Genomic DNA, 20,703 nt, shown 5'->3' with positions numbered 1-20,703 from the left:
CATTTGTAAGTAGCTTTGAATTAAAATATAAAATATATATATAAAATATAAATCCATCCTAGTTAGACCAAGTGTCTGATCACTCAGGTGCCACTGATGTGTAAACATAAAACTTATACATTCATATTTAGTTATGGAAATAATTTTTATATGCGGAGAAAAGATATAACTTTCTTTGGCGGACAGCAGAATGTCACTGCGTATCACTTAGTATCGTTGAGAGATTTTGCATTAATATTTAGATTTTTATTTTATTTATTTTTTTATGTTAGTTTTAGTCACTTTTGTGTTTTTGTAATTTTAAATATTTATTTTTATATGTCTATAGTGTTTATAAAAAAATTGTTTTCAGTTTTTAGTTTTTTTAGTATGTCATTATTTCATGGTTTTATTTTTAGGTTTTAATGTAATAACACTAGTGTACAGTTTTTTTTTTTTTTTTTTTTTTTTTTTAATTCAAATTTTTTTTTTTTTTAGTGTCATTTAAATAAAAAAAATTATAATTTTTGACCAATGTTTACTTTAAATCGCATAAAAAGCAAATGAAAACAGGTTTTATTCAGTCAACATTCCTCTTTATTGAGTTCCAAACCATCAGTTTCTTCTTTACTCCTCTGCTTCTAACATAAATGACTTTTTTACGGAGATAAAAACAAGTAATGGACCTATAATCCTCTAATAACTCCAGCCCACAAACACAGACAACAAACCTCTGATCAGATATTCTGCATTTGGCAATAAACGTTACAAAGAAAGTGTGGGGCTTGACATTCAGAGAGGCGTTTCTTATTAAACATTAAACCCATGAACTAAAAACACAGCACGCATCAGATTCTGTGACCAAAACCTCTATTTATCTAGTTTACAAAAAAAGAAAAGAAATTATATGGTGCCACGTGTGTAACATTAAAAGCGCTATGATATGTTGCCATAATAACCGAGAGGAAGCTGTTGTTGTTGTGGTGATGATGTCACATACTGAGCTGGTTATGGAGGATCAGTGTGGCAAGGAATCAAGTGACTGGTGAACCTGTTTATTACTGGTTCTACTGAGGTTTAAGGCCAGATTAGTTAAAGAGGAATTACGGGGGAAAAGGGCAACGTGTTTTCAATTCTTTAGTTTCTATTAATGGCGTCTGTCCGTGGTTACACCTCCAGCTCGAAGCCCATGCCCACCTTATGCCCTCCGGTGTTGAAGTTCTTAGCATCAATCAGAGCAGACAGAGTGAGTTTCACACCTGCAGAAGATACAGAAGATGTATTAGCATCACTGGCATTTAGTTTGTTGGCTTGACAAAGTATCTCCGCTACAAACTTGGCTCAGATTTATTAGATGGTTCTAACTCGGGTTGCTATATCCCTTCTGACTAAACACGTGGCTTTCATAAGAAAAATCTAAAAAAAAATCCCATAAGCTTTCATTGAGCGATCAAAACTTTTATGCAATAACACATGTAGAGTATTTAAGCTGTCTATCACTAGAGTTTAATGACTATGCTAGGATAACATGCTAAAACATGAATGACGTTAAAACATGCAAGCAATGTGTTAAATCACGTTAGAAAATTGCTAAAACATGATATAAACATGCTAAAGCGTGTTTGTTAGCAAGTGCTAAATCATGCTACCGACATGCTGAAGCGTTAAATGATGCTAACAATATGCTAAATCGTGCTAGCAACATGCTAAAACATTAAGACTTATTTAAACGTTATTCACATGTTAAATCATGTTAACATACATAAACAGGTTAACAATATGCTAGTGGTGTGTAAAATCATGTTAGAAATATGCTAAAACCTGTTAGCAATGAGTGAAAATAATGCTAGCAACATGTTTAAACATCCTAACAATATGTTAAAAAGCTAATAACATGCTACATCACTTAAAGAGCATGCTTAATCATGCTAAAACATTAAAACATATTTAAACATGTTATTATAATTTTCAGTTAGCATGTTAACACATTAAAACCTGTTAGCAATGTGCTAAATCATGCTAGTAACATGCTTAAACAGGTCAACATGTTAAAACATGCAAGCAATGTGTTAAGTCAGACTAGCAAAATTCTAGTCTTAGAAAAGTCTTAGAAACATAAAATCATGCTAACAACATGCTAAATCATGCTAGCAACATGTTAAAACATCTTAACATGATGTTAAAACATGTTAACAATGTGTTAAAAAGCTAACAACATGCTACATCATGTAAAGAGCATGCTAAAACATCGTAGCAAGATGTTAAAACTTGCTAGCAATGTGTTAAAAAGCTAACAACATGCTACATCATGTAAAAAGCATGCTAAAACATCATAGCAAGATGTTAAAACATGCTAGCAATGTATTAAAAAGCTAACAACATGTGAAAACACAAACAAAATGCTCAATCATGCTAGCAAAATGCTAAACCATATTAAAACATGTTAACAAGTTAAATAATTCTAGGAATGTGCTAATACATGTTAGCAACATAAACATGTCGGCTTAAGCAATGTGCTAGAGCATGTTAATAACATTTTCCTGGCTTCAAGTAAATTCTTCTTAAAAACTTTCAAGTTTGTAAACATCTCATTTATTAATGATTATTAATGATGTGTTTGTTCACCTGGCCGGAGGCTCTGTGTGTATCCTACTCCAACCAGACTAGCGTTGTTGACTTTGGCCTGAAGAGAGACACAGGGTTATTCATCATCCTCAGTCAGTGACAGCGGTCAGCTGTTATATGTGGATGTATGGTCTGTGCTCACAGAGATAGAGGAGTCTTTATCTAGCTGGTATTTGGCAGCGATGCCAAAGCGTGTGTTGTTACTCCCTGCGGTCCAGGACAGATTCACCGCTGTCTCCAGCTGACCGTTCACCTTCTGATAGATGGAGCCGCCGAACTCTGTGCCATCATTACTGCAGCACACAACACCATTAGCTTCAAAGACTTAATACTGTGCATAAATCACACCTCATATTAGCACAATGTCAACGTTAACTGAAACTAAAACTAAAAATGTTAACTGAAATGTAACTGTAAATGACGATGTGTTAGTGTTGCTGGAGTGTTTCCTCACACATTGGTGTGTAGCTGGAAGTCTCCTGCCTTGTAGCCCAAAGCGAAGTTGTTCTGGGCCAGTTTGGACTCGGCCACGTCGAAGGCCATCTGATACCCGGCCAGCCAGCCTTCATAACCCAGAACGGCTGCGGCGTGGATCGTCGGTCCGGACAGATCGAAAGCTATATCACTGCCCACATTCATGTAATCACGCTTATAACCCGTCTTCAGCTTAGCGCTCTTCTTCCTGAAGAGAGCATGACAGAAAATGATACTTTTTATACAGATTTTCATATCTTATATATACACATGCTTTTCTTATTATGTTATTTATTTATTTATTTATTTTTTTTATATATTATTTTTATTTATGTATTTTATTGTTTATTTTTATTGCAAAAAATACATATTATTTTTCATGAATTAAAATTAATATAATTTATATTCATTATCTTGATTTAATATTTTATATATCAAAATATAGTGACAATTCATAATTGTCGCATTTCAAAATACTTTGCTAATTCAAATTACTTGTATTAAAGAAAATGTTACTTACATATTTGTTTTAGATTATTATTGTTTTATTTATTTTTTATGAGTGTATTTTTACAATATATATTTTTTTATTAATTAAAAAATATCATTCATATGCATTATCTTAATTTAATAATATTTGGTACAGCAAAATATGGTGACAATTCATCAGTCAATTTTCAAAATACATAATCCAAGATCAATAATATATTACTTATATTAAAGAAAATGTATTTGACATTGTTTTAGATTAATGTTGTTTTCAATTTTTTTATCAGTATATTTTATTAGTATATTTTTACTGTTTATCGTAATATATATATATATATATATATATATATATATATATATATATATATAAAATATCTTTCATATTCGTATAATCCTTGTCACATTTCTAAATACAAAATCCAAGATCAACAATACATTACTTTTATTAAAGAAAAAGCTACTTTTAGTTTAATTTTTATTTATTGCAATCTCAATACATTTATTTTTATGTTTTATTTTATTAACATATTTTATTATTTTTATTTTAAAAACGTTATGTTCATATAATATTCAATAAATATTCAATATAAATATTCAATTCAATAAAACATGTTGATAATTCAAAACTGTCACATTTAAAAAAAAGTTAAATAATAAAACTCTATCTGTTGTCCACTCAGAGAGTTGACGCACCCAGTGTTGGGCACAAATGAAGTGTCCAGTCCCAGCTTCAGACCATTGGCCAGCTACACAGAAACAAGACAAAACATTATATCACCATTTAAAATCCTAATGCTCACACGTTAGAAATGGTGTCCTGAACTCACCTGATCCTCAAGAGTCACTTCATTTGTCAGAACATTATCTGTGTTCCACTTCTGGTTTAAAGTCAAGCCCAGATCCTTCACTTTGTATTTGGTCTCCAGGTTTCCAGCCGCCTTCCCGGTGTCCGTGTTACTGGAGCCTCCGGTGGAAAACTCCTGAGAAACAAGAGAGAAACAGGAAGTGAAGGGATGCTGGGAAAGAGAACGACAACAGGCTTCACCAGCTGCTCATAAAGTCATGTTAATTCATACTAGGAGCCGAGTCTGTATCTAGATTTTTAAATTCAACCAATTCAGATTCAATTAAACTTAATCATATAATAAAAAAAAAATTATTTAATATTATTTATTTTTTATTAAATGATTACTGTTTCTTAACTTAATATTAAACTTCATAAAAACATGGTGATAATACACAATTTAAAAAACAAATTTAAATGCATAATCCAAGATAAAAAAAATATTGCTTTTTAAATTAAGAATTACATTTTTTAATTAAGATTTGTATTTATTTAATATATTTTATTATTTCTATTATATTCCTTTATTAATTAAAACAATTATATAATTCCTGCAAGACTTAAGAAATTGGTGTTTCACTTTTAAGTTAATTATATAAATAAAGAACACAAATTTAATTAATGTAAATATTTCTGCATGTAATCCAGAAGAGTAGGTAAAAAACTAAAGAGAATTGAAATCAGAACACAAACTGTAACTATATTGAGACCACTGTGTATTTGGGTTTAAACTGAATCATGGAAATATCAACGACAGACGTGAAACCTTCTCAACATTAGTGCCAAAACTAATTTAGCTGGAAAGTTGAGCTGCCAAAACAAAGAGAGCAAACAAATACACATCCTCATGTAAACACATCCCAGTCTTACCATCTGACATCCACGTCCAGTAAAGAAAGCAAGAAAGACAGAAAGAAACCGGTTAAGAAAGAGATGCACCGATGCAAACATTCAGATTCATGGAGAACGACAGAAACCAGTCCCAACTGGGCTGTTATCATTAACTAAAACTATTAAAAAAGAAGAAGAAAAATTATACTTGAAATAAAATACAATAAAATATAAATAATAATATAAACATAATACTGAAATAAAATGAATAAACATGTTAAAAAAAAGCAACAAAAAAGTAAAATATTATAATTTAAATTTAAATTCTAAATCAATTTATTAATTAAATTTAATAAAATAAATAAGCAATCAGAAATAGGAATTATTTTTACAAAAAATTCTATAAAATTCTAAAATAATTCTAAATATTAATAAAAACTATAATAGTATATCGATGATACTGAAATAACACTGTCTGCAACAGAACCTTTCTGACCCAGAAACAGATGAAAGCAGGAGTGGAGAACATGAATCAGTCACACACACACACACACACACACACACACACGTGTCGTAATGGTTTTTATTCTGTAGAAACTGTATATTCTATGGCCCTTCACCAACCCTACACCTAACCCTAACCCTCACAGGAAACTTTGTGCATTTTTACTTTCTCAAAAAAACTCATTCTGTATGATTTATAAGTGTTTTGAAAAATGGGGACATGGGTTATGTCCTCATAAGTCACCCTCTCCTTGTAATACCTGTGTCATACCCATGTCATTATACACACACACACACACACACTCTCTCTCTCTCACACATACTATAATAGTATAATCGATGATACTGAAATAACACTGTCTGCAACAGAACCTTTCTGACCCAGAAACAGATAAAAGCAGGAGTGGAGAACATGAATCAGTCACACACACACACACACACACACACACCCCTCACTGAATCTACATGATGTAAACATGAACTACATTAAAAGAAAGAGCAAGAGTGATGAGGAAAATAGCCCTTACATACGAGTACACAGTGCAGATATCAGATGGTAATGAATACCGTGGTACGTGTTGGCACTTGGTGAAGAAACAGAGAGAAAAAAAGCAACTCACAACTCCATTCTGAGACTTGGTCTTCAGGTCCAACTTAACAGTCCCGAAGCCTGAGAAAAGAGAGAAACATATCATTACTGCACTCAAGAGAAACATGCACAAGTGCGGACACTATATTATGTTTTTAATTAACCCCTTAACTGTCACTCATATTTTTGAACATTGACTTTGTAGTGCACGATCCAAACTTACATTTTTATAATTCATGAATGAAAATATTTTGTAACATGATATTGATGTACCATTTACATGGTTAATGCGATGTCTGATTTTAAAATGGGTTTTAAAGGATGAATTTTGAGATTTTAAGTTTTCAGTCGATATATAACTTCTGATGATTTCTAAAATGTGATAGAGAAAAAGGAAACAAAGATGTCTTTTTTTTTTTTAAACCAAGGTCAAAAATCCAGTTATAATGTAGAATTTTGAGGTTGCACTCTTGTCATAAATTAATCGATTACTTTTCCTACATAATTTTTAGCAAGCAACATTGGTAAAATATATATTTGGGAGTCTTAGACCTTTCCAACGATATATAGTTTGTCAAGATTAGATTAGATTTGATTGTAATAAAGTGAAGTAAAGGTAGGCGTCCCACAGTGCGGATGGGTGACAGTTAACAGGTTAAGATAAGTATTTATTTAATATATTTTATTATTTCTATTAGATTTAAAATATGTTATTTGTCTTAATTAAAACAATTATAATATAAAGATGATTTTTAACAAAGCATTTAAATGTAAGCAGCACATCCAGTCTCAAATTAACTGAACGTTTGTCCGTGTTTCCAGCGAGCGTTACGACTCCCGAGAGACTCTGGGAAGGAATGCAATGCCCTATTTCTTTAAGAACTCGTTCCTGTCCTTTGACCTTTGACCTGAACCCACCGTGCATCTCTCAGAAGGTCAGTATTGATTCTCTCGTGTCAGTATCATGTTACAGAAATCTATATACAGAAATCTCACGGAATAGTTTGGCAGTAACGCGGCTCTGTAAAGACACTCACTGTATCCTTTGCTGAAGATATCTTTGGCAGATTTGCCGAGGTCAGCATACGCAGGAGGGACGGCCATGTTTGCTGGAGGAAAAGAAAGAGTCAAGGAGACACTTCAGAGACACAGAGTCGCTTGAAGATCATCGACTGTGTGACATTGTGCACGTAATGTTGCGCAACATGTTTACATCAGTCTACAAATACCAGCGGCGCACGCCTCCTGACAGTCCAGCGTCCTACAGACGACTGCAAGAACAGCAGAGCAGCATGCTAATACAGGATTATATCCTCACACACACACACACACACTCAGGAGACTTCACAGGAACGTTCTGGACTCAATACAAGTTCTACAGCTGTTCATAACCACTGTAAATCTGGTTAAAAAAGGCTAAAAGTAGCTCATATAACTCGCCCGATTTAGGAGAAAAGTCAGTGCTTGATTAAAACCTCCTAAATGTTTTATCTAAAAGTATTTCACAAAGCATTAAAACTAGCTCTTAAACCTGTGAAACGTTAGGAGTAGTGACAAGAGGACTCTTCAGTCACTAAAACCAAGGCACAAACTGTCCTGCCTCGATCGTCTGCTGAAAACTGATTGCCGTCCGTAGGCCTAATCACTTTATGGCAAGTGTAAAATTACATTTTTATGGGTTTTAATCAGAGTTATCATCGGTCAGATATAACCCTTGAATGCAATTAAGTCATTTAGCTTTTGCAGTCATTTAAATGCAGTTTTACACATGCAAAAAAAGTGATTACAGCCACAAATCAGTTTTCGGCGGGACATCGGCAATCTGCCTCGGAAACATTTGACGATAATGAGCTTCTTTTTTTTTTAAGTTATCTCAACTCCAAATTTTCCTTTCTTAATGTCCTTGTTCTCATTAACCCCTTGGACAATAATTAACATCTGTGCTTGTGTCCAGTTGGGTTTTCTTTTACGTTTGCATGCCTTACTATGAGCCGTGATTATTCTACTCGGCTGTTTATATCATATGCATATTCACTAATTATAAGAGGCATTCGTGTGAGAGGCTGACAATCAACTGAACACACACTTGTTTAATTAGTGACACTTAGTCTGCATTTTTAAATCTTTATTTGACTGTGGCACAATATTCAAACAGTTCTATTAATAAATCTCTGGCAGAGACGATCAGCCAATCACTGTGTGTGTAGTTAGTATGCATGCTGACATCATACAAGCCCCGCCCACTAACTCTGTATTCCTTAGTAAAAGTCGGCAGGTTTTAAGTGAAAATTCTTTGCTAAAAACATTTTTTTGCAATTTAGGAGAACTCTTAGTGGTAAGATAAAATGTTTTCTGAATACTGGCCCAGATTTACAGTGATGCGTATAGACTTAAAAAGCCAAAATGCACAGCTTGGGTTTTTGCTAAAGCACTTTTAATCATTTGATTGAGTTTTATTTGAGCTGTAAAAAAAATTGTATTATCCTGAAATTCGTTTGCTTTAAAGATGCAGTTCCTGTGAGGATGTAGCTTTGGTTTCCTTATGTAACATGTGAATATTTACATGTTTACTATCTATCTATCTATCCATCTATCTATCTATCTGTACATCTATCCATCTGTCTGTGGAGGTTGTTGTTGGTCCCGTCCTCTCTCTGTCCGTCACTCACCGCATGTCTTTGGCTTGCAGTGATGGCAGCTCTCACTGCTTCCTTTCTCCTTCTGTCCTTTCTCACACATGATCTGGGGTCAGAGATCACAATCAAACACACACCATCAACCACAGCCCACGGTCTACCTGCAGAACACAATGAGATCGGACGGAGGCGGTCGCCATGGCAACCTCTGCCCTTGATCCCAGGTGACGGGATGCTGATGCAGCATCTTTACCGAGCGTGTCCCCCTTCCCCCAAAACACACGCTAAAAACAGACTCATCTGACACCGCAGCTCCTGTGACGTGAGGCGTTACGAAATGGGAAATGTTTTCCTCGACACTGAAATGCATCCACATAAAACTTAATTCTTAAGAAATGAATAGCACTTATATCAGATGTGTTTAAAATGATGCATGTATGAGATGATGACTCTATCGCTCTTCTAAAAAAAAAGCTGTTTTATTCTAGATCTCACATAGTGAACAAATCACTGCACTTTAGTGAACATCCCCCGGCACGATGACCAAAAACACACAATCTCAATGCATCTCTGATAAAACATTACTGTTTATAAAATGCAACCATATTTCTTAAGTGTATTTAAGTTGTATTAAATGTAATCTTGTTTCTTGATACATCTATCAATTTGTGTTATGACCGACATGCAAATGCAAACTATTTTTATTATCATTTAACCAATGAGTAGAACTGATCATTTTTATCATTTTGTTTCGACAAAATCATTAGACTATACAATAAAAAATCAACATTATGAATATTTATTGTATGAATAATGTAATGGAATAATAATAAATGATATGCACTGATCACTTTCGAATGAATCGCTGTAAAAGGAATTATGCAGGAAATACATTAAATGAGTTACTTTACCTGTGAACAGTTTCTTACTGAATGCATATTGTGTAATCGAGTCAATGTGTGGTTTGCTCTAGAGACCCACCAGATGGTGCAATTTATTTGTAGAATGAATAACATATGAAGCAAAAAAGCGCAAAATTTATATGCATACACGATGTGCAATGGCACTGTGACTCTTTATAAAACTGAAAGAAAATCTGCTTCAGCTTTTCTTCACATTCAGTTCCTTGAGACCAGAGAAGAAACGAATCAACTCATAGTTCAGACTGTGATTGCATAACGTAACTGATTATTGATCTTATCTAAGATCATTTCCTAAAACCCTGAGAAACCCCTAACAAAGTAATAAAACAACATGTTTATAATGAAAAAAAACTAAACATGAAAGAGCGGAGAACAATGGAGACACATGAAAGTTCAGATCATGTTTTAGTGGATCTGATCATGTTTAGGAGAACAGCTGTCATTCAGCACCGTCCCAAACACACAAAGAAATAAATTCGAACACACAGTTACACTGTAACAGGCAGACACACACACACACACACAGTTACACTGTAACACGCAGACACACACACACACAGTTACACTGTAACACGCAGACACACACACACACACACAGTTACACTGCAACACGCAGAGAGACACACACACACACACACACACAGTTACACTGTATCACGCAGAGACACACAGTCACACTGTAACACGCAGACAGACACACACACACACACACACACGGTTACACTGTAACACGCAGAGACACACACAGTTACACTGTAACACGCAGACACACACACACACACACACACACACAGTTACACTGTAACACGCAGAGACACACACAGTTACACTGTAACACGCAGACAGACACACACACACAGTTACACTGTAACACGCAGACACACACAGTTACACTGTAACACGCAGACACGCAGACACACACACACACACACAGTTACATTGTTACACTTTTAGTGACACAAAGTTTCACATTCAATCCGTCAAACCTGTTAAGAGTGACAGAATCGGTGTCCTTGATGAAACACTGACAAATTGTGCATCAAACCACAGATAAGACGCATAATACACTTTGCAAGAGAATAAACAAGCATGATTTTTAGAATAAAAGGTAAGTGCGTGTAACGGTGATGTATAATCATCAGAGTTGTGCTGTCATGACGCCTCTGCGGCCCTGAATAACTGCAGCTGCCGTGGGAACACGATAACAACAGCGCTCGTTCATGAAAAGCAGAATGCACCGAGTCTTTGCACGCGTGTGTGTTTCGAGTAATGTTTCCGTGCAGCATGCTTCGAATGTGAATCGGTGAGCCCTTACCGTGTTTACCGTGTCGATGTCCCCGACGGAGCGTGTGTGTGCAGCGCGAGAGGACAGCCTGAAGGGGAACGCGACGGAGGCGACTCCACCGCGCATGCGCAGACTTTCCCTACGTTTCCTCCGCGGTTATGTAAACGTATGTAATATTTAACCTTATTTCGCAACTTTTATTTTTTTATGAAAAACACATTATTTCCCCACATTTGTACAGGCTGACCTCTCTAGCTGAGTGAATTAGCGATCAAAGACTGTTATGTCATGAATAAATATGTCCTACAGTCCCCCAGATGCTGAAAATGTAAAGAGGAAGATTATAAGGGCATATTGATATTAATATTATTTTTTGTTATAATAATTATACTAATGCTACTAGTAATCGTATGTACATGTATATATTTTATAGTGTTTTTACTCATACACACGCACAATTGGTGGCTTTAGGGAATTTAGAGAGCTGAACTGGATGATGACATCACCAAATCATCAATGCACTGACTTTAGCTGATAAAATAACTGTTATTGTCTTCTTGCATTTGCTAAAATAAATATTTCTATACAAAACCAAAATTATATATATATATATATATATATATATATATATATATATATATATAGTGTAATATTATTCCAGTTGCACAATGTAAAGGCTTCTATGGCTAGGCTGCTGTCTCTTTAAGACGTTGCCATGGTGAAGCTTTGCGCTTGTTGTTAGTGCGTCATCAGTCTGCGTGTGACCGAAGAATAGAGCAAATACGACGCACAATCAGCTCAATTATCAAAGAATTAAGGTTTTTATTAAAGGTAAGCGTCTTCAGGAACTCATTTTCATGATATATGTTACTAACGGTGTTTACTAACGGTGAGAGTTCATGCAGCGCCACAATCTGCGATCAGATCAATGAAAATGCATTTATGCCCCTCATATAAACTAACGTTAGTCATAAAAAGCTGATTTATTCGGTGTTAATTACCTGTTGACGGATATTAAAATCATTAAACGGATATTAAAATCATTCTGGTCTGAATGTAAAACACTTAATATATAAATATCTAATATAATATAATAATAATAATAAAAGAGAAATCGATATAATTATTAGTAAAACATAATAAATAAATAAAAATTAACTCTTGAATATTAAGAGCATTCTGGTCTGAAAATAAAATAATGAATGTATAATATAAATAATTATAAATAATAAAATAAATATAATTATAAATAAAACATGGTCAGTATTTTAACTTTAAAAAATAATTAAATTATATTCACCCCATTTGCACACCGTTTATTCGGTGTTAATAACCTGTTTACCTGCTGATCATTATAGACGGATATTAAAAGCATTCCTGTCTGAATGTAAAACACTTAATATATAAATATCAAATATAATATAATATTAATAATAAAAGAGAAATTAATATAATTATTAGTAAAACGTAATAATTAAATCGCCTTCTAAAAATAAATTAAAATTAACTCTGAATATTAAGAGCATTCTGGTCTGAATATAAAATAATTATAAATAATAAAATACATTTTTATATTTTTTTTAAATTATATTAACCCCATTTGCAAAGTACCTTTCTTAGAAAATGCATTATTAAACAAGTTTGATTTTAAGTTTTATTACTTGTCCTGAACTCTCTGCAGCAGCAGTATGTGTGAAGGGCCCTCAGCGATCTCTGGTCCCATTCCTCCAGACCCCACACTGTTTCCTGAATATTACAAACGCCCGTCCTCTGGTAAGATTGAAACTGTGAGGTTTACTTCATTTTGCATGTGCGATGCTTCATCTCATCTCTCTCTGTTTCTTGCTGAAGCTCGTGGTCGGCTGGAGGGAAACACTCTGAGCGGCTCGTCTCCTCTTCTGAAGGGTCCCTTAGCACCAGATCCTGGGTTTTACAGTTCCCGCTGCACCCCTCGCCCCCGAATCGGTGCAAACGCCACTCACATCCTCGAGAGAGGACAGAGAGGGGTCGTGGGAGACCTGCTGAAGCTGGAAGGAGTGGCGCTGAACCCCAGTCCAGCCAAACCTAGTGAGATCAAAATACACGGCTGCAGAAAAACAGGAAAATTGTGAAATATTATTGCAATTCTAAATATCTGTTTTCTATTTGAATGCATTTTAAAATGTAATTTATTTCAGTGATGCACAGCTGAATTTACAGCATTATTACTCCAGTCTTCAGTGTCACAGAAATCATTTTAAGATTCAAGAAACATTTCTGATTATTATCAATGTTGACTGAATTTATTTGGAATAGAAATCTCTGCTTCCTCTATCTCCTCCACGCTCTTCTTTTCCAGAACCTGCCATACGGGACTTTGGTAAAGAAAATGTTCGCAAGCTACGTGAAATCCAAAAGCGTTTTCGAGAGCTGGAAGCGCAGAGAGAACATACCAAACCTGTGCCGGTTAAAGCACTCTGGATCTCTCCCAAATACCAGGATGTCTCCTCCAGGGTAATGGCCCAGTTACAGGTGAGCAAGTTGCAATTTATTTCTTTTTTTTTTTCAGATTATTCCCTTGGTAGTTTCTAAATGGTTTCAGTGCAGTAGCAGAGAAGTACTTTCTAGAGTTAAAATTTGATGTTAGAGAGTAAATGCAAAGAAATAAAGAATGTCTAAACATGCAACTCATCAACAATAGTGAAGCTCCGCCTACTTACCTGTCAATCAACAATTGCACTAAAACCTCCGTCTCTGTGTCTGTGTAGGAGACGAGTCCTCCTAAGAAACCCGAATGTCAGAACTTCCTGAAGGCTCACTCTGTGTGTGGCACTGGAGGTCGACCGCTCGGACCGTCACAAGCTCCATTAGACTCGGATTCTGAGGTGTTTAATATACTTATATACATACTAATATAGACATTAGTCCTCTGTGTCTTTCATACGAGTAGTTGCTCTCATTGTGCGGTGTTTATGTGTGTATAGATGCATGTGAGAGGACACACAGTGGACTTTGTGAGTCATAACGCTCGTGCCGCGGGGAAGACAAACCTGAGGAGATCTCAGTCTTTAGAGAACTTCAGAGACAAACCACCACCGAGCGCCGTGAAGGGGAAAGTGCCGCAATAGTGAGTCACTGATTTACACTAACACTGGGGTCTGTAGGAGTTTACAAGAAGGCTTTTTAAAAGAAGTCTCTATTGTTCTCAAATGCTGCATTTGTTCAATCAAAACACTGACCTTCTTCTCTCATTCGCTTCATCAGTCTGGAGCAGAGGAAGGTGCAGTGGAAGAAAGAGGAGGATGAGAGGAGAAGAAACACTCCTGATCCGTCCATTCCTGCTGGACACACTCAGATGTCTGAAAGAGAGAGACAAGAGACCCTGAGGTCCCTCAAAGAAAGTGCGTCTTCATTAGCAGTGTCTGTGTCAGCTTTAGTTTGTGAGAGGACTGACTGATTTCTGTGTGTGTGTGTGTGTGTGTAGCTCATAGGTCTCTGGTCAGCGAGCTGCTGTCTCTCCCCATCAAAGCCGACACACTGAGCATCCGCTCTCGACGCGCTCAACTCGACCAGCGTCTCTCGGAGGTCGAGGAGGCCATCAAAATCTTCTCACGGGATAAAGTCTATGTGAAAGTCGACTCTTAAACACCACATCCATATCAGGCTTTTTCTTCTGTATTTCTGTATTTATTAGTAGCAGCAGATGCTTTTTAATTTCCGGAGATCATTGCATTTGAACGCTCGACACTATAAAGAGATTTGTGACTAAATATGACTCTTATAAGTGGCAGAGATTATTGATTTTTCCTTTTTTGCTGATTCTGTAGTCATGCTTCGGTTAGTTAATTATGAAATTAAACAGACATAAGCATGAGAATAAGAAATAAAATTCAGTAAGTGGACATTTTTATTACAATTTTGACTTTTTGGTCACAATTTCAGCTTCTCATGATTATGTTTTTTAATCTCATAATTGACCATAATTGATCTCACAAATATGATTTAGCATGACACATTTTTGACTTTATCTCATTATTATGACTTTTTATTTCATAATTATGATTTACCAAAGTATGTTTTCTCTTATGTAGCAGAAATGGGTTTCTATAGTATTTGGTGGATTTGTTTAAACGTTCAAAATTGTCTGTAATTTAGGGAATTTGTACTTCTAGATTTGCTAGAAAGTATTTCTGCTGCCATGTACAGTAACAATTGTCTACAATCCCAAGGAGCTGCTGACCTTCAGATGCATCATAATGCTGTCATTTAACATGCTATTAGCACATTTTTATGTTTAATTGTTTTGATGTGTCCTTGAAATGAATTTTAGTATTGCAGTACTAAAAAGTGGTGCTCGTTTAAAATGTCAGATTACACAAGCTGTTCAGCTTTGATCAGCTCTTCACACAATCACAAATATCTGCACCAAAGCTCATAGAAACTATTTTTGTGCATCAGTAAAATAAAAATCCACAGTGTTTGTCTTATCATGTTAATTAAGTTCCCTAAATTGGTAAACAAATATATGTTTGCAACATACCTAAAAGCATTGCATTATTGTGGTATACAATGGTAGAAACGATATAGCTTATTGTCATTTAATCAACTGGTATGGCATTTTATTGAGTGTATGAAATTAGTTTAGATCTGTTGTTTGATCATTTGATACCTTGATTAGATATTTTGCTTAAAAAAATAAAATAATATATATATATATATATATATATATATATATATATATATATATATATATATATTCTATCATGTGTACATAACATTTAAACGTAATTTGAGCTTCCAAAAATACATTTTGTGGCAGTTTATTTATAGAAGACGGGGCGTGTGCGGATTAAATGAAGGCCTCTGATTGGCTAACGTACCCGTAATGGGCGTGGTCATTAAAACCCTTCCTCCGTGGCTACTCTGCTAATGCTAATGCTAAAGGCTTTGTCCTGTTGTGGTCTCAGCTGTTGTGTAGAAGTGTAAACAACACATTTATCCACACAAATCTTAAATCACTCTCAACTATGAGTAAAAGGAAAGCGCCACAGGAAACTCTGAACGAAGGAATCACAGATTTTCTCATAGGTGAGTTCAGATTAGCTTAGCATGCGGCTAACTGGACATTTAAATTCAGGATGAATAGAAATACATAGGTTTTGTTGACATACAACAATATACTTCACTTTAGTGGGATTCTAGACCAATCTTTATACCAGATTTGCAAATAAAACAACAGTGATCACCATTTTTGCAGTTTAATACATGCCATCAGGACACAGTTTAATCCACAAAATAAAACGCAGTGTTATATTAATTAAATTTATGCATAATATAATGTATATTCGAAAATGATTTCATACTAAATATTTGTATTTATGTTCAAGCCACGTATCGTTTGATAGCCCAGCTATCCGATTCTCTTTGTTTTGTATTGTTTGATTATTTAATAAATGTCGAAAAGCATTTTATAATAATAATAGTTTTTTGCAGCTAATACACTGAGTCATATCTAAACTCTTTCTCGTTTCAGAGTTGGCCAATTATGAGAGAAATGTCAACAGAGCCATCCATAAATACAATGCTTACAGGTAACACATGCTTATTTAATGTAAGAAATTATGCCATATCTAGACATATGTAATCTTTCTGGTGTTTTCTGTTCAGAAAAGCAGCATCTGTGATCGCCAAATACCCTCAAAAGATCAAAAGTGGAACCGAAGCAAAGAAACTGGTACAGATTTTCTGTTTCTACTAGGTTTGATATCCTGAAATGTCAGTAATTCCTGTTTGTTGACTTATTTAAGTACATGGTGTTCCTCTCAGGATGGAGTTGGTGCAAAGATAGCTGAGAAAATCGATGAGTTTTTAGCGACAGGAAAGCTGCGCAAGCTGGAGAAGGTATTTGAGTGCATTAGAAATGCATGCTTTATACTTGATTTAATCAGCAGGCAGATGATTTGGAAATCATCAACATATATATTGTGAATTAGAAACAGATCTGTATAGATTCTGCTGTGTTTGTGGTCTGTAGATTCGCAGTGATGACACAAGCTCCTCCATCAACTTCTTAACTCGAGTGACTGGGATCGGGTACGACGCTCTTTATTAAAAAATCACCATAAAATTAGAGACGACTTAAACTCCATTCAACTTCATTCTTTGTTTTTTAGTCCTGCTGCGGCCAGGAAATTTTACGATGAAGGCGTCAGGAACTTAGACGGTTTGTTTATGGTTAATTTGCATATACATTAAATTATTTAACATCACGTTCATGTGTTTTAACTCTTATCTGATGTTTTAGATCTGAAGAAGATCGAACACAAACTGAACCATCATCAGCAGATCGGGTTAAAGTGAGTCTTGATTTAAACAGATAAATGAGAGAAGAGCAAGAGTAATGTTCGTTTGTGTTAGTTATAATCTAAAACAGGAGGTTTGAAATTTTTTTTTAGATGCAATGACTTCCCAAATATAAAAATCCTCATGCAACCAAAATCTAGATGGTAGTTTTATTATGTGGAAAATGAATATTATAAATATGCGTAAAATGTTATTTAGTCTCTACTATGTTAAATTTGTTCTGTTTACTATAGTACTGTATGTTTGTTTTATTTAAATAATGTATTTTGTATTTATATACTTTTTATTTTGAATAAAAACTAATTTTAATAAATTTGTAAAAAAAAATATTTGTAATTAATAAAGATAATAATAATTTTAAACAATACAAAATATATTTTTAATTGATTTTTATAAACTTATTTTAAATTTTTTAAAACTTATCATTTTTTTAAACTAATTTTAATTCATTTTAAATAACTAATTTTAAATATATTTTAATCAAAATATTTATTTATTTAACTGAGTAAATGTTTTTTATTTTCTTTTAAGTATCTATTTATTTTTTTTACATTTTTCTCTGATCTTTTTCCTTGGACTCTAGAGGACAGATGTTTGATTTGTGATTTATATGCGTTTATCATGAATGCATCTGTTTTTATGCTCCTGTCTTCATCTGTTAAAGGTACTTTGAGGAGTTTGAGAAGAGAATCCCTCGTGCAGAAATGCAGAAGATGGAGGTTGCAGTTTCTTCAGTGATTTTGATGAATGAATTCTGCAGATTTGTGAAGTCTCACTGTGTTTTCCTGATGTATGCAGGCTCTGATACTGAAGGAGCTGGATGTGGTGGACCCCGAGTACATCGGCACCATCTGCGGCAGCTACAGACGAGGTTATCGATCCTTCTGATCCAGATATTAGACGTCACTTATCATTCGTATGATCTAACCGTGCTGTGATTGCATGTGTAAATGTTCAGGAGCAGAGTCGAGTGGTGATATTGATATACTCCTGACCCATCCGGACTTCACCTCTCAGTCTGAGAAACAGGTGAACGCTCAGTTTTAAAAGCTGGATGATTTAATGCATGCATGTTTTTTTTCCTCTCATAACTCCTTCTGAGATTCCTGTCCTGCAGCCCAAACTCCTTCATGCCGTCGTGGATCATCTGGAGTCCGTCGGCTTCATTACCGACACACTTTCTAAAGGAGACACTAAGTTTATGGTGGGTCTCTGTCCGTGTCAGTGTGACTCTCAAATAATAATAAACGAGTAATAAATAAGGCATGTTTATCTTCAGGGTGTGTGTCAGCTGAAGAAAGAAGAGGAAGATGAAGAAGAGTATTTGCACCGCCGTATTGACATCAGGTTCATACTGATTATTTCCATTTTAATGTTTTTAGCACTGATATTTTAATATCATTTATGTGCTTTTGTGGTATTTATTTATATTTTTAATTGTTTTTAGATAAAATAAAATGTGTATATATATTTTTTAATATATTTGTCTTTTTATTAGTTATCATTGTTTTTGTATTTTTTTTGCACTGATATTTTAGTATCAATGATATGCTATTATAGTTTTTATTAATACTATGAATTTGTTTTAGATAAAATAAAATGCATATATATATATATATATATATATAGTAAGTTATTTAAAAAATAGTTTTTATATATATATATTTAAGTAATTTAAAAATTTGTTTATATATATAATTAATATTTTATTTAATTTATCATTCATTTCAAATAACCCATTTTTTATGATTTTAGAAAACATTATTTTAGAGTAGGGATATTGTGATGTAACTATTTCGAGTAAAACTTAAAAAAAAAAATTTTATCAATATTTTGCATTAAATAAATTCAAAGAATAATACACATTGAAACTATTTAAATTAGACTCAATTTCAAAATGAACCCTAACCAGAATGTTAAACATACAAACAATGAATCCTAAGTCTAATTTCATATTACAAAACTAGAATCCACATTCATTCCTATCATCTGTTGTAGAAAACGTCCTGTTTTAGCATAGTATGTCCTTGCTATTTCCAGTATATTCCTCATCTCTCTCTCTGGATCTGCAGGCTTATCCCGAAGGATCAGTATTACTGCGGTGTGCTGTACTTCACCGGCAGTGACATATTCAACAAGAACATGAGGACTCATGCGCTGGAGAAAGGCTTCACTATCAACGAATACACCATCCGTCCCGTGGGTGTCACCGGTGAGAATCACGTTTGTACATCACAGGACAGAAGAAAGAGCTGAAAGCCAGCGCAATCTTTGAGTCTCTGTCCATCCAGAAGTCTTATTTGACTCTGTTTGATCCAGGTGTTGCTGGAGAGCCTCTGCTGGTGGACAGTGAGAAGGACATCTTTGACTACATCCAGTGGAAATACAAGGAACCGAAGGAGCGCAGCGAGTGAAACGAAGACAGACGACATTCATCCTGTGTGCTGCTCATTTAGGTCATGTTAGAAGAAGTAGAAGAGGCATTTAAGGAGGCTTTTTGAAGTACATTTTAAAGTTGTGAAAACAGCTACATAATAGTAGTTGATGGTGCTTTTTAATCATAATAGTCAAATTTAAAACCAAGGGTTATGGAGAGAAATGACGTCACAGGCATGTCAATATTGTGATATTACATGAGATCATAAATCTCTCATAGGTATAGCAGCAAACATGTTTTTATTTCAACATACTCGACGCTGGTGTGCAAGAAAGCAAACTGAAGAAATATACGAATGATGATTTGTCTGTGGTTGTGTTATTTAAAATCTATTATGGTGTTGTTGGGATATTTTTATTTATATAATAGTCTAGCATGTTATGAGATTCTTGAGGTTTGTGTGAAAATTTGGATTCTGCATTAAAAATCCCACAAGTCAGTTCAGGTCTGTGTCATTTTTGGGGTTTTTGTACTTCATTGTGATATTCAAGTAGACGCCGGAAATGCGGTGCTTCCAAGCCGACCAATCACAGGCCTTACGTTCCGCAAGGAATTGTTGAATTAAGTCGTTTTTGGTTTTGGTTTTGTTTTGCACGCAAAAAAATATTCTCATAGCTTCTTAAAATTACAGCTGAACCCCTGATGACACATGGATTATTTTCCCGATCTCCCTGCTTTGTTTCTTCTGTGTTTTTAACGACAGAATTTTTGGGTGAACTGTCCCTTTAAGGCTGTACGCGAGTCT

At 34.5% G+C, this 20,703-nt stretch overlaps 3 protein-coding genes across 4 annotated transcripts; 2 read left to right on the top strand and 1 right to left on the bottom strand.

Moving 5' to 3' along the window:
- Nucleotides 1–553: 553 nt before the first annotated feature.
- LOC128019053 (voltage-dependent anion-selective channel protein 2-like) lies at nucleotides 554–11,327 on the bottom strand. Of its 2 annotated transcripts, XM_052605007.1 has the most exons (10): nucleotides 11,210–11,324; nucleotides 9,005–9,077; nucleotides 7,373–7,444; nucleotides 6,367–6,416; nucleotides 4,395–4,547; nucleotides 4,261–4,313; nucleotides 3,059–3,286; nucleotides 2,747–2,897; nucleotides 2,605–2,662; nucleotides 554–1,238 (listed from the first exon to the last, which is right to left on the bottom strand). In XM_052605007.1, exons 1-10 carry the CDS (start codon nucleotides 11,303–11,305, stop codon nucleotides 1,147–1,149), a joined length of 1,026 nt encoding a protein of 341 aa, XP_052460967.1. In that variant the 5' UTR covers nucleotides 11,306–11,324; the 3' UTR covers nucleotides 554–1,146. The 2 variants fall into 2 exon arrangements, with proteins under 2 accessions (XP_052460967.1, XP_052460968.1); XM_052605008.1 differs by lacking the exon at nucleotides 9,005–9,077 and having other exon boundaries at nucleotides 11,210–11,327.
- A 570-nt stretch (nucleotides 11,328–11,897) lies between these two features.
- Nucleotides 11,898–15,645, top strand: enkd1 (enkurin domain containing 1). Its single transcript, XM_052605006.1, has 8 exons — nucleotides 11,898–12,010; nucleotides 12,861–12,952; nucleotides 13,031–13,246; nucleotides 13,518–13,690; nucleotides 13,927–14,043; nucleotides 14,143–14,285; nucleotides 14,423–14,559; nucleotides 14,643–15,645. Exons 2-8 carry the CDS (start codon nucleotides 12,868–12,870, stop codon nucleotides 14,801–14,803), a joined length of 1,032 nt encoding a protein of 343 aa, XP_052460966.1. The 5' UTR covers nucleotides 11,898–12,010; nucleotides 12,861–12,867; the 3' UTR covers nucleotides 14,804–15,645.
- Nucleotides 15,646–16,043: 398 nt separating this feature from the next.
- On the top strand, nucleotides 16,044–20,397 carry LOC128019054 (DNA polymerase beta). Its single transcript, XM_052605009.1, has 14 exons — nucleotides 16,044–16,246; nucleotides 16,692–16,749; nucleotides 16,826–16,892; nucleotides 16,985–17,059; nucleotides 17,193–17,251; nucleotides 17,332–17,381; nucleotides 17,463–17,514; nucleotides 18,186–18,240; nucleotides 18,320–18,392; nucleotides 18,480–18,550; nucleotides 18,639–18,725; nucleotides 18,801–18,868; nucleotides 19,594–19,733; nucleotides 19,841–20,397. The coding sequence occupies exons 1-14, from the start codon at nucleotides 16,186–16,188 to the stop codon at nucleotides 19,933–19,935; spliced, it is 1,011 nt and encodes a 336-aa protein (XP_052460969.1). The 5' UTR covers nucleotides 16,044–16,185; the 3' UTR covers nucleotides 19,936–20,397.
- The last annotated feature ends 306 nt before the right edge of the window (nucleotides 20,398–20,703 follow it).

The sequence above is a fragment of the Carassius gibelio genome, chromosome A8 (genome assembly GCF_023724105.1).
Source record: "Carassius gibelio isolate Cgi1373 ecotype wild population from Czech Republic chromosome A8, carGib1.2-hapl.c, whole genome shotgun sequence".
Classification (NCBI taxonomy): domain Eukaryota; kingdom Metazoa; phylum Chordata; class Actinopteri; order Cypriniformes; family Cyprinidae; genus Carassius; species Carassius gibelio.
This window is presented reverse-complemented; position numbering and strand designations above follow the sequence as displayed.

Coding starts and splice junctions, on each gene's coding strand:
- LOC128019053 (XM_052605007.1), bottom strand. CDS start 11,305: ATGCGCGGTGGAGTCGCCTCCGTCGCGTTCCCCTTCAGGCTGTCCTCT. Junction 7,445..9,004: donor CTGCAAGCCAAAGACATGCG/GTGAGTGACGGA, acceptor CTTTTCCTCCAG/CAAACATGGCCGTCCCTCCT. Junction 4,314..4,394: donor AAGTGACTCTTGAGGATCAG/GTGAGTTCAGGA, acceptor GTTTCTGTGTAG/CTGGCCAATGGTCTGAAGCT.
- enkd1 (XM_052605006.1), top strand. CDS start 12,868: ATGTGTGAAGGGCCCTCAGCGATCTCTGGTCCCATTCCTCCAGACCCC. Junction 12,953..13,030: donor TTACAAACGCCCGTCCTCTG/GTAAGATTGAAA, acceptor TTCTTGCTGAAG/CTCGTGGTCGGCTGGAGGGA. Junction 14,560..14,642: donor CCTGAGGTCCCTCAAAGAAA/GTGCGTCTTCAT, acceptor GTGTGTGTGTAG/CTCATAGGTCTCTGGTCAGC.
- LOC128019054 (XM_052605009.1), top strand. CDS start 16,186: ATGAGTAAAAGGAAAGCGCCACAGGAAACTCTGAACGAAGGAATCACA. Junction 17,382..17,462: donor AGGCGTCAGGAACTTAGACG/GTTTGTTTATGG, acceptor CTGATGTTTTAG/ATCTGAAGAAGATCGAACAC. Junction 18,551..18,638: donor CCTCTCAGTCTGAGAAACAG/GTGAACGCTCAG, acceptor CCTGTCCTGCAG/CCCAAACTCCTTCATGCCGT.